This window comes from Orussus abietinus, unplaced genomic scaffold (genome assembly GCF_000612105.2).
Source record: "Orussus abietinus isolate OABI.00-Male unplaced genomic scaffold, Oabi_2.0 scaffold14, whole genome shotgun sequence".
NCBI lineage: Eukaryota > Metazoa > Arthropoda > Insecta > Hymenoptera > Orussidae > Orussus > Orussus abietinus.
The window spans coordinates 289,627-305,793 of NW_019395994.1; the positions used below are offsets into that span (position 1 = coordinate 289,627).

At 38.7% G+C, this 16,167-nt stretch overlaps 3 protein-coding genes across 7 annotated transcripts; 1 reads left to right on the top strand and 2 right to left on the bottom strand.

The window, feature by feature from the left end:
• The first annotated feature begins 455 nt into the window (after window positions 1–455).
• Window positions 456–3,460, top strand: LOC105698234 (E3 ubiquitin-protein ligase RNF25). The gene is made up of 6 exons (XM_012422292.1): window positions 456–693; window positions 773–844; window positions 1,300–1,540; window positions 1,770–1,988; window positions 2,290–2,604; window positions 2,685–3,460. The coding sequence occupies exons 1-6, from the start codon at window positions 650–652 to the stop codon at window positions 2,880–2,882; spliced, it is 1,089 nt and encodes a 362-aa protein (XP_012277715.1). The 5' UTR covers window positions 456–649; the 3' UTR covers window positions 2,883–3,460.
• Window positions 3,461–4,980: 1,520 nt separating this feature from the next.
• LOC105698298 (plasminogen-binding group A streptococcal M-like protein PAM) lies at window positions 4,981–8,853 on the bottom strand. Of its 2 annotated transcripts, XM_012422422.2 has the most exons (4): window positions 8,422–8,853; window positions 7,198–8,362; window positions 7,073–7,132; window positions 4,981–6,676 (listed from the first exon to the last, which is right to left on the bottom strand). In XM_012422422.2, the coding sequence occupies exons 1-4, from the start codon at window positions 8,460–8,462 to the stop codon at window positions 6,353–6,355; spliced, it is 1,590 nt and encodes a 529-aa protein (XP_012277845.1). In that variant the 5' UTR covers window positions 8,463–8,853; the 3' UTR covers window positions 4,981–6,352. The 2 variants fall into 2 exon arrangements, with proteins under 2 accessions (XP_012277845.1, XP_012277846.1); XM_012422423.2 differs by having other exon boundaries at window positions 7,198–8,851.
• Window positions 8,854–9,926: 1,073 nt separating this feature from the next.
• LOC105698299 (glycoprotein-N-acetylgalactosamine 3-beta-galactosyltransferase 1) lies at window positions 9,927–15,844 on the bottom strand. Of its 4 annotated transcripts, none has more exons than XM_012422425.2 (6): window positions 15,779–15,844; window positions 14,018–14,237; window positions 13,720–13,895; window positions 13,222–13,429; window positions 12,947–13,085; window positions 9,927–12,498 (listed from the first exon to the last, which is right to left on the bottom strand). In XM_012422425.2, the coding sequence occupies exons 2-6, from the start codon at window positions 14,073–14,075 to the stop codon at window positions 11,949–11,951; spliced, it is 1,131 nt and encodes a 376-aa protein (XP_012277848.1). In that variant the 5' UTR covers window positions 14,076–14,237; window positions 15,779–15,844; the 3' UTR covers window positions 9,927–11,948. The 4 variants fall into 4 exon arrangements, with proteins under 4 accessions (XP_012277848.1, XP_012277847.1, XP_012277850.1 ...); XM_012422424.2 differs by having other exon boundaries at window positions 15,694–15,830; XM_012422427.2 differs by lacking the exon at window positions 15,779–15,844 and adding an exon at window positions 15,495–15,682.
• Between the last annotated feature and the right edge of the window lie 323 nt (window positions 15,845–16,167).

Here is a 16,167-nt window from a genome sequence, read left to right on the forward strand (position 1 = left end):
CCGTCCGCATCTGCCACCGGGGGGCAGCACACGACACGATCGCGCGACCGTGCCTGTGAACAGAGTTAGGTAATTCCCCATTTTTCGAGGTTTTTCACGTATATTACATAAACGAGATACTTTAGCGTAGAAAATCGTAGAAAAACAGTAAATTACGTTTCCAATATGAAGAATGCCGTAGATGGACGATATACAGCCTCGGCTAGGTTATAAACGTCTTTTAGCATATATGTAAACACGGAAATATTTTAAGGAACAATGAATTAATTTGGCGCTTGTATTAAAAAATGGACTCGGTAAATCCTGGATTTAGGAGTACGATGGAAACGTAGTCATTGCGGCCTAAGATCCTTGGCATCGAATAGGTGCTATTTTCATGAGAACCCCGCTTTACGATCGAACCAGGGTGTAAACGTTTTGAAGAAGCACTTGCTACGTTCGGTCAGTAGCAGAAGACTCAGCGAACGCGGCTCGCAAAGGTCAATTCGCGTTTCGAACGCGGTCTTTTACAATCTTAGATAAACGTCAAAGGACCTGAGGTATCGCAGGTCCTGAAGGAAACTTAAAGGAGCCCATTGAAGGGAACGGTGCTTATCGAAGGTGCCGTTCGCTAGATCGCGCTTCCGATCGATCACGACGGTTCGCAGAGATGTCGGATGTCGCTCGTAGAGATGACGTCGGGATGGACGAAAGGTGACATCCGAATATGAAATGGTTGTTAACTTCGAAGTAGGGTTATCTGTCATTCTCAAATTTGCGTTTCTCTTTTTAGGGTCACTGATGAAGTGGAGGCTTTGCGCGCCATACTTCTAGACGATGAGCTTAAGATCACAGAGAACGAGAAGTAAGCGCTCCGATGGTTCACTTTACTTTCCCTGATGGATGAAATAAGTTTGGGAAAGCGTTTGGTTCGGTGGTTCTTAACCCTTTCAAAGTCATTGAATAGTTTTAATTATATGAAAAATGTATGAAACGTCAAGTCCAGTAAGGCAGGATTATCTAACTTTTTACTGTCCAAAACGGCAAGCAGCACGGTAGCGCTTGTCTCATTCCGTGTCTAAAAATGCCAAGGAGCGCGATTACACCACAGCCTACAGAGCACTATGATTTTCCTTAGGGCCTGCATGATCACATGCTGAAGTATCTAATGATTTGGTGCATCCAGTTACAGAATCTGTTTGATCTGCCGGAATTTGTTATCTTTACATTGAATGTTTCACTCCATCTTATTTAAATGAACAAGGCCTTAATTTAGACTAAGTTCATCAGTTTTTTATAATACTTTGTTTGCATTCTAAGGGGAGAGCCGGAATGCATAGAAACGTTGGTGTTTCCATCAACGGGGGAAGATTCTCAGTCGCAATATGTCTGCGTCAGACTCGTCGTACATTTACCTCCTGGCTATCCCGATGTGTCTCCTACCGTTGACCTCAAAAATCCAAGAGGTTTACACGAAGACACCGTGCAACAAATTCAATCGGATACTGAAATGAAGTGCAGGGACTTTGTAGGCCAACCTGTTATGTTTGAATTAATCGAGGTACAGGCATTGATAATTTTTTCTTTACCATAGTCTTGTATCATTTTAAAGCTGAAAATTACAGTGACTTTTAAACAAAATGTAAAGTATATTTTGTAAAGTAAAAGTAAATTAACTAAATTTTCTTGTCAATACTTCTGAAATTAAATCCAATGGTAACTAGTACAATTAATATTTATCAATAATTTTGTATGGCTATTGATGATTAATGTGGCTTGATTTATGTCAGCTGGTACGAGAACATTTGACAAGAAGTAATCTACCAACTGGTCAGTGTGCCGTTTGTCTCTACGGATTTCGGGAAGGCGATGAATTTACCAAAACCGATTGCTACCATCATTTCCACTCCCACTGTTTAGCAGCACACGTGGCTGCTGCGGAACGTTATTACAGGGAAGAACAGGAAAAATTACCACCATGGCAGCAAGATTCCACCAATAAATTTCAAGTAAGTATATTGTCTAAAGATAACTTAAGATGAAGTCCTCAAACCAGTTGACTCGAATAAGACACTTTTTTTAAAGTGTATTGGATCGAACTGTCCTAAACTTAGACACATAACTTGGGATCACCTAAGAATTGCCCTGACACTTTCAAAATTTGGATTTTAGAAAAAAAAATTTTTTTGACAACCTAGAGCAGAACCAAAATGGCGTCAAGCTCTCATATTTCGATCGATATACAACTATTGAAGATACCGCACCTTAACCTGATATCACACTTTTATTATTCTACATTACTTTTGCTAGGCTATCTGTCCCGTTTGTCGGGAGTCAATAAATTGTGACGTCGAGAGTCTATGGTCGGCTCCACCTCCAATCGATGTGGAGGCTGCAACCGAATTCAGTGTAACAACGGAGCTGAGGGAACTGCAGCGAAGAATGGCTGCTCTCTTTTTGCGACAACAACAACGCGGTGGGATCATCGATCCCGAAGCAGAGGGTGTGAAAATGTTAGTAAGAACGGATGACGATCCTGGTGCTACTACGGAAGAAGAACTGAGCCCAGCTGGAACGAGCTTGAACAACTTTCCAAATCAATCGGTACAATCTGTGAATCGATTGGTGAGAAAATTATAACTTTTTTATGCCACTTTCACATCCCCTTAATAAGGCTCAGTGATAACGATAAGGAATAATTGTAGCAACAACCGATGCAACGACTGGTCAACTCGAAGCCTCCTCCCCAGAACTCGCAGTCGCAGCAACAGCAGAATCACACGCAGTGTCAGAACAGACAACCCCATCACAACAACCACGGCCAACGTAATCGAGGCCGCGAACGAGCCCATTATCGCCGTCACTTTGGCAGAGTTCGGCAGGCCGAGTCCACTCCCAGATGACAATGGGTTCGCGACAAACTCGGCGCTAGAAACCGATCATCGTGCTCGCCGAGCGTGGGCGACGTCGCGCGCGCCCTCCCTAGCATAATCCTCGATGTATCGTACAATAGCTGTCTAATTTTAAATCGTCTACGTGTGGTACAGTTATAAGTATCGTTTCTCTGGAGCATTGATATATCGCGAGGATGCGGAAGAGGAGCGCGCTACGGAGATGCCGGAAACGCTCGAGCGCGATCTCATACCGATAATTCGGGAAAGAACGGGACGAGGAGTAGGTGCCGGATCGTTCGACACTGATAGGGGAGGAGTCCTCTGTCTTTGCTGTAAAAAAACGGGTCCGAAGTGGGCAAATTAACTGAATAAGCAACCAATCAAAAGGTAGCGAAACTCGGATTCATTGCGCAGGCGTTGATATTGCTAGCAACGAATCGGCGAGAATCGGACGATCGGAGGTCATTCGGTGATGTCCGCTGATCTATATACTTTGAATGCTTTGCAGCTACTTAAGGTGACATGAAAGGGTCATTCTATATCTATATATAATACGTCGTAACATTTATAAAACTTTTCTCCAAATTGAGTGCACCGAATCATTTGGAACTTCACATGATTATCGAGGCCCTAAGAAAGAACGCGATGCTCATAAAATTTTATTTTTTCAAAAATAAAAATATGTGTCCTTGGTTCTAGTCTGGGATAAATAAAATAAAGTTTGTTATTAACTGAAATTCCATGAGTATCGCGTTCTTTCTTAGGCCTCCATACTGATGTTTATAATGATTCGGTGCATCCAGTTTGGAGTAAAGTTTTATAAATATTTGGACGTTTTATGTATATAGAACGATCCTTTCATATCACCTTAACAAATGTGTAATTCTCGGCTGCCTTTTATCAACATTATAAACCCGAATTTGAACATTTATCGGCACATGCACGAGATCGTTCGTGTACTTTACTGGCAGTCGATTACGTTAAGAACCTTCTATCAGTCGAAGAGGAAGTGAAAATGGAAAAAAGAAATTGAAAAGGAAGGAATTATGAAATACTGCGCTACTCGTATGTGATACTTAATCCTACAGAAGAGGATCTTGATATAAGTGAAAGAATTCAGAGGTTTTAATAGAACTCCGGACCATATGTTGACGCTTGATGATCTCGAAATTGGTTAACAAATCAAAAGAGAGTAAAGCAGAGATCGAACGTGTTATTTAAAGACGTGTCATTTCCACTGAGGGTAGTGATGTATAAATCGTGGCCACTAATTTTGCCACGCCCTGTATGTCGCAATCGGATTAAGAGATAGAGAGATGATTACAGCGCCACCATTCGTTAGGTATACTAATTATTAGGCATCAAATGTCTTTATCCTTTCGAGGACTTCTGAATTCTTTCTTGGTAGCCACAGACAGTATCGCCATAAAAATACTGTGCTGCCAGCTGATAGTCAAGTCTGGTTTGGATGCCTCAAACCAAACAATTCAGAGGTTTACATAGAAGCCTGGATCTACGCCGTATCAAACGTCCGTATCCTGGGGTTCTGTGAAGGCTGATGAGTTCTTTGTATAAGCATAAGAGAATTACAAACGATATAAGATTTTCAGTAGTTTTCTGTTCGCTCCGCCGGTACGGAAGTAATTTCGGAACAATATTAGGAGTGTTAGATTTGCATCGCAACTAGTCTCGTTCTATTTCGCATGATACCAGTCGATACCAATACCAATCTTCATACATGTACAATTACAAATCCCCAGTCGGTCATTGATCCAAGTGGCATCGTATCAACGTTTACACCCGTAACCGCATTTTGCACGTACACGCATGACAAATGTAATATCTAAGTTATGTTACTAAGTTTAAAAGATCGTTTTAGGTCTCGAAATCACTCTGAATCTTTTCCTAGCCCTTTCAGGAAAGGGTTAGCCAACCGTGGTTTTGCACTGTGCTTGACTGTGATATTTTTTAAATACGTGGGGAGAAATTTCGTTCGTTCTTGTTAAGCTCTTCTTTTTCATACATGCAAATTTCGGGATTGAAGCATCGATCGGACGTGATACGATCCAACGTGTATCGTGATGTAAATCAATAAACATGACTGCTGTTTCAACGTCAATTCTGTAAAGGTATTTTTTGCATTCCTTGTCCGACACTCTGGTGTCACATATTTTATCGTTGCCTTGTACATTTCTTTTATTTCTAAAACTATTTTGCTAAATGTAAAACTATACGCGCATTAAACATAAGAAGCGCACAAGAAGAATGTATATATAGTAAAAGAAGATCTTTAATTAGAAATAATTTCTTGCTCATTCAAAAGTGCAATCACGGGACCGACAACGTGCATTACGAAGATATCTTAATTTCGTTCTACTCGTACAACGTGAACATTTATATTAAACATTCAAACGGTTAATAACGAAGTAGATTAACGACGCGAGGAAAGTACAGATTGTATTCCATAACACGCCATATAATAACTTATCAAGAGATTTTTCCTTATAAAGGTAATATACTACAATAATGTCTACGTATGGAAATGTATGCAATACATGTGACCGCTAAAGACAAATAGCTGCATTGAATATATTACTCTTAAAGCTCCTTTTTTTAGGGATACATACAAAATATACAGGAATTAATTAGATGTTAGTTGTAGAACTACGATTGTATAATATCACATTTGGAAGTCACTAATGTTCTTACGAATACTGTCGCCCAGTTACACCCTTTGTAATACAAAACATGTAGCATTGCAAAACTAAAGTTCACAGCTGCCAATTAGAACGATAGGACATTAATCAACCGAAAATTGACATAGTTTTAAATAATTAACACTTTTACATGTAGCATGACAGGAAAGCTGTAGCAAAGAAATTACAATTGAAAATTATGCAACATTTTAACTTAATAAATCTGTTCCACATAATTTAATTTATATTCATCTATGTGTCTGTAATCAATAGTAATACTTTTTCTAAAAACGAACGATATTAAGAAATTATTGGTAGCCATTATAATCTGGAAAGAAGAAAACTGATCCCAAATATAATTCTTCAGCGACTATAAAATTGAAATCAGTTCTTGAAGTATTACTTTCATGGCAATGACAAATTCAACGATGTCTTATAAAGTTTACAAACGTTTGTAAATCTTGAAAATCATATTTTTCATGGAAAAAAAAATAGACCAAGATCATACTAGTGTCGAGAGTATATGACCAATTTTGTAGATTTCTTTAACACTAGAGCGACCGGAAGATTTTTTTTTTGTAGAGGATGAGCCATTTGAAACAAGTCATTTCGACTCGCTTGGTAGTTCTAGGGTTAAAAACGTAAATTATTTTAATACTATTTAATATTTCCTTAGCCAAAATGTTATCATTCTGAATACGATAGTGTTTTTTATAAGAAAAATAACGGCTTCATTTGATTTGTCACTATATACATCATAGATTATTTACATCTTTGTATCTGCTATGTTATGCACTCTGCATTTTCCACTGATGACATCGAGTCAACATGTCTGTTCGTAGAAAATAATTGTGCAGTTTGTGCACGGTGTTTACCTATAAAATTCTCAAATTTAGTTTGCAACTCGTTAAGACTCGATTCCATCGGTGCTAAGAAATCCTTGCTTTCAGCTAATACTCGATTGACTTTATCGAGTAATGTTGGCTCAAGCAAATGTGGTGATAAGTCAAAAGTCATGGTTCCCACTGTACTGTCACCATATCCTTCATCGATACTCTCATCTGGAGTTTTCGTAATTAACATAGATTGTAGCTGATCTTGTAATTCCTGAAGATTCATAAATTTCATACATTTTCATTCACGCTTTTCATTTTTATTTAAAGTTAGCTTATACTTCATTCTATGCATATTACCAAATAACAAGACATTGTAAACAGAAGAACATAACAAAAGTTCATAACGAGTGACTGTTATGCTAGGTTTGTCATTTGACAATTATTAAAATGAAAACCCATTTTTTTTTAATATTTAAAACATGATTAAAATAAATAATATTTTAACCGATTGGATAAATACAAGATTTTGACTGAATCGATCATTCATTTTTCAATTTAATTTTATAAACTATTCAAAATAATACTCAGTAAGTATATTGCATGTATTATATAACTCGTTTGTATCGTGCACAGTTTAAAAATTAGGCATGTAAAAAGTGTAACGTACTCTATTTCGTTGAAGAGCTTGATTAAGGCATTCTCTCATCGAAGCATCTGTCTTTATTTTCTGTAAAAAAACACGATTTAATACTAGTTTAGTTAATAATAGTTTACAAGTGCAAGCTGCCATACCATGTTGTTTAGATGCCCATTGACTCGTATATTTCTTAATTGATTTTCTAATTTCCTGTTCTTACATTTCGCTTCCCTTAATTTCTTGAAAAGCGATGCATTTGCTGCGAAAGACAAAGTCTTTAATCGTTTATTTTCGTTCTTGAGTTCCTCCATAGAATTTAACTTGTCTTCAACTTCAGCATTTCTTTTCTTCAAAGTTTTGTATTGCGTGATCATCTTAGATAAACGCGATCTAAGTAAAACAATGGCTTCTTCTACTTGATTTCGTTCCTGCTTTGCCGACAGTAGAGTAATTTGTAATTTCTGTTTTTCATCCCTTAAATGTCGCACTTCGACTCTCGTTTGCTTGAGAGTTTCCATAAGTTCATTCTTTTCAGATTCGCACTTTTGTGAAGTACTCTCCATCGATGATATCAATGCCCAATTATTACTTAATGCATTCTCAATGGATGACTTTGTTGCCTCGCTGCACAAAAGACGTTGTTCTATCAATTGGAATTCTTCTTTAGTTTCTCTCAGCTCTGTTTCCGTAGCTCTTAATTTCTCAGATAAGTTAATCGACAAAGCCTCGAAATTGGAATCTTGAAAATTGGAATGCAAATTATTGTCTTTGTTTCTATCCAAAGTCAGTGCCTCAATCTCCGTCCTTAAAATTCTATTTTCCCTCTTAAATTTCTCCACGGATTCTGCATATTCTGCATTCCACTGATTACACTTTGCCGTTAATTCTGTCAAAGCACGCTGTTTCCGTCTCGCAATTTCACGATGTGTGTCAATTTCTAATTGTAAAGTTCTTTTACCTGCCTGCATATTATGTAACTGATGTTTGTACCACTTAACCGAACCTTCGGCGACAGTGAAGCGAGCGATAGCATCTTTGATAGAATTTTGCAGCTGTTGCCGTTCTAAGAGTGCATTGTGTGCTTCTAAATACATTTCCGTGATCTTGTCCTTTAAGCCACGGTTAGCTGCAGTTTTGGCATCCAATTCTAAACGAATGTGTTCTAATGCAACACGAAGTCGTTCATTCTCTAATTCTAGAGAGGAGATCCTTTTTGAAGATACTATGCTGGATATATCAGGTGTCGAAGCATGCTGTAGATGAAACTCATCAGTGATCAACTGTAAAGAGTCTGACGAAGTAACGGAATCCAATTCACACCTGGAAGAATCTGACAAACTATCCATTGCTTTAATTTAATTAAATCGGGTAAATTTTACCAGTAACTGTGCAATGTCACATCCATTCTCGAGTGTAACATTTATTTAATACTGGATTCTTTACACCACAAATCTATCATGGGACTTAAGTTTCGAGATAGACATCTAAAGATGTGATTAACATCCAGCCATCCTCCATTTCTTCGTTTTAGGAACGGAATCACTGTAGCCTTTTATCCGAGGATTGTGTTCTCATTTTCTCACCATGTTTTAAATTATTTACATATTTTCATAAACCGGGGTAAGACATCTCCATGATTTCGAAATCTTCTCCTAGCACTTTTTGACAGGGCAGGGCAGACAGAAAACAAGCCATGGAGACTAGAGACCAGGAAGACGAACTGCATAGTCCCTTATCAGGGCGTTTATTACGTATTTTTTACGAGAGCGCTCACTTTTCGCACTTTCATCTCACGTGGGTTTATTAGTAAAATTACGTATTCGCTATATGAATGGTCTTGCATTTTCACCACGTTCCGTAATACCGTGAGTTACTCATTTTTCACATTTTCGCTCAATTTGCTTTACGTAATAGACTCCCAGAGATGAGTTGGGAGATTTCTCATGAAATGGGATGGGTGCTTGCGTTCTGTGCTGCCCTCGGTGCAGAATGCAGGCGGATCATGCACTTGCCACCTGATACCTCCCAATGGCGGCCCTACGCGGGGATCCCCTCATTTCTACTCCCAACTCATCCCTGGTTCTAGCGATTTCAAAAGTTAGAGATAACCCACTGTTAAAATGTAGTGGAACGTGCAGCTCGTTATAACCAAGGATTAGCTTTTTGACCGACGTTAGTGGAACCGAGTATTAAAGTTCCTTAGAGAAAACACTAATCCTAACTTCCGTCCGATACTCGAATCTTATCCATTTACTCCCCTTAGTTTTTCATTTACTATCTAGTTAATTATTACATATCAAAATTTATGTTCATTACAAAGTTTCACTGAATATAAACGTATCTATTTCTACTTCAGCGAGACATTCGGCTTCGTCCTCTCGTCACGCACAATGACTTTACCCAGTCTTACAATTCTCGCAATTCAAGACCTCGTAAACGCACTTAACATTCCTAAACGCTTCCTATCTTTTGCACGGAGAAAAATATCTGGTTAAGGATCAAATTTTTGTCGATTCAACCATAAAATATGGTTATTACGTGGACATTCAAATATTTGGTTGACATGGAAAAATGTTTTGGCTGATTACATAAAACATTACGGTAGATTACGCCATTAAAATACTTTTGTTCATTTAACCAAAATATTAGGCCTGACTAAAATATTTTCAAAAATTAACAAAATGATTTAACGGAAACGCGTTAATTGTTCGAAGCAAGGAATGTCTGAAGTTATTACAATTTTCTCCCCAAAATTAAGAAACGAATTTCAAACGTGATCGCTATTGGTTGAAACTTTGGTATACGAATACAAACGCAGTAGTAATTGTTTAGTTATGATGTTTAGTAACTTTGGAAGGTGTTTAAGTCGCGCTATTTCTCATAATTTGGTTAATTCTATTTGCAGCAGAATTTTTATTAAGCTGTTTAATATGAAGTTGCGGATTCTCCTGTCGTCTTTAACGGCAAAATCTGTACCTTCATAGGCCCTTACTCATACCTTAACTCTTATGGGCGCTTTTAAGTGCCTTTTAGTTAAGAGACGCTATACCCATTCCTACTTTTAAGTCCATTGTTAGTTAAAAAAACCGCTCTTACGAAATGTAACGTAATGTCGGAAAAATGTGACGACTTGTCAAAATGAAATGTACCGAATCATTTGAAACTTCATCACGAGATTATGGAGGTCCTAAGGAATAAAGTGATCGTCGTGAACTCTCATTTTTAGAAAAATGAAATTTCACGAGCATCGCGTTCTTCCTTAGGGCCTCCATAATCACGTGTTAAAGTTTCAGATAATTCGGTGCACCTAGTTTGGAGAAAAGTTTCATAAACATTTGCACTTTTTTATATATGTAGAATGACCCTTTCATGTCACCTTAATCCTGTGTGTAATAGATATTCTTCTAAAATTGAGCTCGCACTGGCACGAAACGTTTTCGCTCTCGCCATCCCTCCCTTACGTGCTAAATTCTTATCTACGTCCTAATAATGTATCGACTGCTGCGTGCTGACTAGCATCTTTTGCGTACTTCGTTGCCGTTGTTGACGGCACATCGAGACTTGGTTAGCGCCCTTCGGACTCGTAATTGCCTCTTTGGCTCTTCGGCCCGACTCCCGAGTAATCGGATTTTCCCTCACGCCAGCAGAGGTTCCTCGGCAACGCACCGATCCTACCCTAAACATCCCCGAAGGATTTCTAGTGATCGATGTATCTTTTCTGCACATCTACACATATCTGATCGAGACTAATCTTCACCTGCACTTTTAAAAAATATCCTCCCAAGCTTTCCAACTCCGTTCAAACTTAGCTTGAAACCTAGACATTCTTGTTATCGATCAGTAATCGTAGGCGGTAACTGTTGGTTTTTAGAAAACGAAAAGTCTGTCCAACAAAGGAGGGAGACTAGCATTCGACAAACGTGGCCAAGGAATAGAGAACATCCCCGAAGAGTACAGTGTTTCATAAAGTGTACACCGATGATTCTCGTCGGATATTAGAGTTTGAAAAGACGTGGTGCTATTTTTTCATCGATGTCTGACATCTTTGACAATGTACTTTCTAGGTCAATATTTGGGAACCGACGTTATAATTTCTAACGAAGTCCCAGTGACTATTACCAAAGAATTCACCAGTCCCCATAGAAGCCAAGAAGGATACGGACGTTTGATCCTCGATAATTGTTAAAGTCACCGGATGGCGGCGCTGCAATCATCTCTCAATCGCTCGCATGGCCTGTTGTATCAGTAGCTTCAGCTAATGTCGCTAGGTTCAGCCAACATCGGATCTAGGCTTCTATGGAAACCCTGAATTTTTTGGTATTACCAGAATTTACATCGATATTTAGATCGTATTATTGGCTACCGAACCGTACGACGATGAAAAGAATCGATGCGAAGAAGGGTTGTTGACTAGTATTCGGCTAGCGTAGCTGACAAGTCAGTCAGTCCATACCGCGCCGTGCGGTATTCCATATGGCCTCAAACGATGGATCAAATCCTCGAACACGCATATATCACGTTTAACGACACGCACAAACGCGTTGCCTTAGTCCTCGCTACAATCCAACTCTTCTTTGGCATCGTAGATGTTCCTCCCGTTCCTCTGGCTCAACTTTCAGGGAACCGATATTTCTGCCTTGCACCATCCTCGTTACCAAATCATCGATCCTTACTGGGCGAGGGTTTTACTTCTTTGAGAACATCGACGGCTAGTAATCAGCCAATATTGCCGACGATTAGACCGGCAATGGTGGTGTTTCCATGCCATGGGTGATTCTGTACGACCTCATGTCGTAGAACAAGTACTCCAAACCTCACATCATATTCTGGAGTCTGCCCCGTACTCGTTACCGAACCATTGATCTTTACTGGACAAGTGTATTTCCTTTTCCGTAGATATCAACAGCTAGTAATCGGTCAACGTTGCGGCCGACTGAACCGGTGATGGTAACTTCTCCACGCCATGTGTAATTCCGTACGGCCTCAAGTGGTAAATCAGGTACTCCAAAACGTACATCATGTTCGGCGACACGTAGTGGAAGGATATCGCGCTGTCCGAGCAACAGTCCAGACCTTCCTTGGTGTCGTAGTAGATGTACTTCCAGTACCAGAAGTCCTTCTCCACGTGGTTCGGGATGAGGTGGTGTTCTGGCACGAAAGGGAAGAATCGGCCGCGGCCGTGAGCGTCGCGAGTGTCCATTGCGCGCACGTTCACCCTCTCCAGGCATTTGCCCATCTCCACGTCTTCGGCACCCCCGTTGTCGGCCCTGCACTTCGACTTGTCCGTCAAGCCTTCTTGTACGAACTTGCGAAGACCCATCTTGCTCAGGACGTACCCTGCTCCGCCACTCATATAGCCCTGCTTCACGAAGGGCTTGAAGCGACATCCAAAGTACAACGGCGAATCCGGACTGTACGATGAAAGCATGTAGCGTAAATTCTCTACGATCACGTAGCTGGAATGACAAAATTTAACGGTTGTCATATTTAAAAGGATTTCGGTGTCTTACCAATGTAATGAACCATTTTAACCCTTTGAACTCTAAGCCCTTTTGGCGTATGGGCGAGTATTGTTAAGTTTGAAAAAATTTGGTACGCCCAGTTTGTAGAAAAGTTTTATGAACGACTGAGCTTCCAGATGCCACTTACACATCACCTTAAGGTGATATGAAAGAGAAACGTGACGCGCCAGCTTATGTTATCACTTGAGTATTCAAAATGGCATTATCACCAAAACGGATATAGATGAATTTTATTTTATTGACGTCGATTAAATTTCTCAGCGCCTTTCAGATCACCTTAAGATATCCTTTTGCATGATTTTCTGTCTTTGGCAATTCAAGACCGCAGCGTGAAATTCGTTGAATTAATCATAATGATGAAAAGTAAGGAACGAATATTTACGTATCGTCATCGGCTTTCATGAACCAGTCCGCTTGGTCCTTGTAGTTCTCGTATGCGTATTTAAACGCTTCCTTCGTCTTCGCCCAAAGATTGTCACGACCTTCTTTAACCGGTAGGACTACCGTTGGCAAACTTGCGTCTATAAAATTGAATATTTATATACTATTATAAGTTTCAAGCAATATAATTATAACTTTTAAGAAACAAACCTAAGGAATAGGTAAAAGTTAAACCTCTAAACGGAAATTGAGTCATTTTGACACTAAATCCGATACCTTCAGCCGAGCTCATGAAGAGAAGAATATTGCAGCGCTTGCCCCATGTAGCTTTGACATGACGAGCCTTGGATTGATGATTCTTCGGACCCGTCATCACCCAGCACAAAACTCGCACCTTCTTTGCCAGATCTCGAGCCACTTTATCCTCTCCACGATGGAAATCCTCATCTTCTCCATGGAATTTGACTTCCATATCAGGACCTGCCTAGTGATCGAGTGGTACCAGGCAAATGGTTCCAAACATATACTTGGATATTATATCAGAGCATTTCAATTTTTATTATATCAAAGAATCCAGAATATGGTAAAACTGGGGTTTAAGGGATCCACCTGCGATGACCTTAACCTTGAACGATGGTTAAAACCTTATAGAAGTAACGCAGGAAGGTGACCTCGACAGCACATGTCAACGTCAAGGTTATGTTGGGTCCCCTAAACCCCAATTTTATCCAAAATGTTTATTTTTTAGAAGAGCTCCTGCATGGAATGACTTACCATGGGTTCAAGTTCCGAATAGTGATGAGGGTCTCTACCGAGAACTGAACTTCCTGGCAGCCAGTTGAACATGTGAGGTACATCTTTCGTAGCAGCCAACAACAGACATGCCGACATAAATCCAAATACCATACCAGCCGCAAGAGTCAGAACAAACCGGCGACCACCTCGGCCAGCTGTAATGTTTTAATTTAATAATTAATTTAGATAATACACAGGAGTACATGCAGTATCAAACATACTATAGCAACCACTCATTTACACGTCAAACTGAAATTAAATGACTTTGAAATCTTACTGTCAAAACCTGGAATTCTTTGTTGAACCATGCTCTTCCGTGCTCTTCGCCGTAGCATAAACTCTTCTTGTCTGCGTTTCACTGCATTTCCTGAGCACCGCCCCCACTAAAAGATTTCAAATCTCCCCACGTGGTCATATCTGATAACGTAGAATACGTTTCAAAAGTATTGCTCACTCATGATAGATGTTAACAGGAATCATCTTCGCAATTATACTCCCTGCAAAAAGTAAATCACTCTTTACAGCAATCTCAAATTTTCCAAATGAAATCTTACACTTAACAATTGCATTTATGTAAAAAACAACAACAACAATTACGTGCAGGAAAATAATTTAGTCGCATATATTAAGGGTAGTTTGAAAATTGTTATTAATTTGTAGAAAATATTGACAAAACAGAAAAACATTCTTGCCATTTTGGTACATGAGAGTGCGTTACTCTTGAAGGCTGGAGTTTAGATATGCCAGTATTGTCTTACACACTATAAATACACGTGATAACAGGAACTGAATACAGACAAATGTGATAAGGTAATCTCTACCTTGGTACGTGTACCACAGAAGATAGGTAACTCTTTTGACATTCTGTCCCCATTAGGAAACCAAGAGAACAAGCATTCACTAATGCAATTCACCTTTGCATTGTCATTTAATACCTGGTGTTAATGTGCATTTCAAGGTAGTAAGGACGTCTTAAAATAAGCCTAAGCTACGGCAATGCTTTGAGAAAGTTAGAAAACCAAGGTTTTTTTTCAATGATCGACAAGGCCTTAGTTTATTGCTTAAGACAGAGTAGAGTATATATCTACAGAACGATATATGCAATTAATACATGTATGCATTATAAAATGCACAAATCCTTCCAGAATTACAGTTATGCATTTATTGTATATCGAAACTGCAAATATTTATCCTGTCAGCACATATTTGTGAATTACTTAACAAAATTGTTTTATAAAATATTGATGACTATGCAGTTTACAGGGCTTTTCATACTTCATTACCTGCAGTGGATTTGACATATATGAGTATAAACTAAGAAAAATAATGAACTTAAACGTCTGATACTACTATGCAATGGGCAGAAAGTTTAATAATGTTAGTAATAAATTTCACATTGTACGATAAAGATTTATAACTTTTTACTTAAAATATAAAATGTAGAATACAAATAATATTATGAACTATAAAATTCTTAGAAGGAAAGAATTATTTTTATTAATAGTCGCAGTGATTTTCTAACTTTTATCTTTTTAATAAATACACAAAAGGAGATTAGATGTTTCGACTGAGGGTGAATCATGGAACATAAATTAAAGCTAGGTAAACAAAGAAAAACTAGGAGTAGCGCATAATAAACTCTTACATCAAAGGTCACACTTTGAGAAAATTATTCACACAATTAGTGACATTTAAATGAAAAGTAATGTAATTTCCTACAACAGTTTAAAAATTAAACAAATAATAAAACTAACGGTATACTTATAATACCACAAGAAGGTAATGCCGTACAGGTTTTTAATTGCGATAGTTGTGGCATTCTTTCCTGACTGTTCAAAGAAACGTACTTGAATGCTTAAAAAAAATTTTTTAATGCAAAAAACTGACCATAATCACCGGCTGGTCTGAACAAAAAGGATTTTAAAAGCGTTTGAATAACAGAAAAGGGCATACCTGGTTTCTACGACGAGGGTTAAATACGACAAGAGGAAAAATTTCTAAAATAACGTAGATGCTTATATGTACAATGCATACATACAGTTTATTACTCGCCTACGGTTACGGAATCCAACCCATTATGAATGCAATGAATGTAGGATCAAAAGTCCTTGTCAAGTCAGGTAAGGTTAGATCACAAGTTTAAGGCCGATATTTCATCAGCGCTACAACAGCAAGCGGCGGATCGACGAAGCGCAAAAAAGACGGTTTTATTGGTTACAGAGAATATATGGCGGAAGTTCGCCTCCTCCGCTGTTTCCCTGCAGCCAATCAGAGGCTATGTTTCCATCATACACGAAATTGGGGATTTATCGGGTCCGACCCAGTATTTGATTTATCAGAGATTTATTGGGTATGGTTTCAATAAATCTCAAATTTGGAGTACGATGGAGACGTAGTCATTAAGCAGTATTTATCAAATACGGTATT

Coding starts and splice junctions, on each gene's coding strand:
- LOC105698234 (XM_012422292.1), top strand. CDS start 650: ATGTCGGATGTCGCTCGTAGAGATGACGTCGGGATGGACGAAAG. Junction 694..772: donor GACGTCGGGATGGACGAAAG/GTGACATCCGAA, acceptor TTCTCTTTTTAG/GGTCACTGATGAAGTGGAGG. Junction 845..1,299: donor AAGATCACAGAGAACGAGAA/GTAAGCGCTCCG, acceptor TTGCATTCTAAG/GGGAGAGCCGGAATGCATAG.
- LOC105698298 (XM_012422422.2), bottom strand. CDS start 8,462: ATGTTACACTCGAGAATGGATGTGACATTGCACAGTTACTG. Junction 8,363..8,421: donor GTGACATTGCACAGTTACTG/GTAAAATTTACC, acceptor AGATTCTTCCAG/GTGTGAATTGGATTCCGTTA. Junction 7,133..7,197: donor ATGGGCATCTAAACAACATG/GTATGGCAGCTT, acceptor GTTTTTTTACAG/AAAATAAAGACAGATGCTTC.
- LOC105698299 (XM_012422425.2), bottom strand. CDS start 14,075: ATGCTACGGCGAAGAGCACGGAAGAGCATGGTTCAACAAAGAATTCCA. Junction 13,430..13,719: donor ATTCGGAACTTGAACCCATG/GTAAGTCATTCC, acceptor CTCGATCACTAG/GCAGGTCCTGATATGGAAGT. Junction 12,499..12,946: donor ATGAAAGCCGATGACGATAC/GTAAATATTCGT, acceptor TTGTCATTCCAG/CTACGTGATCGTAGAGAATT.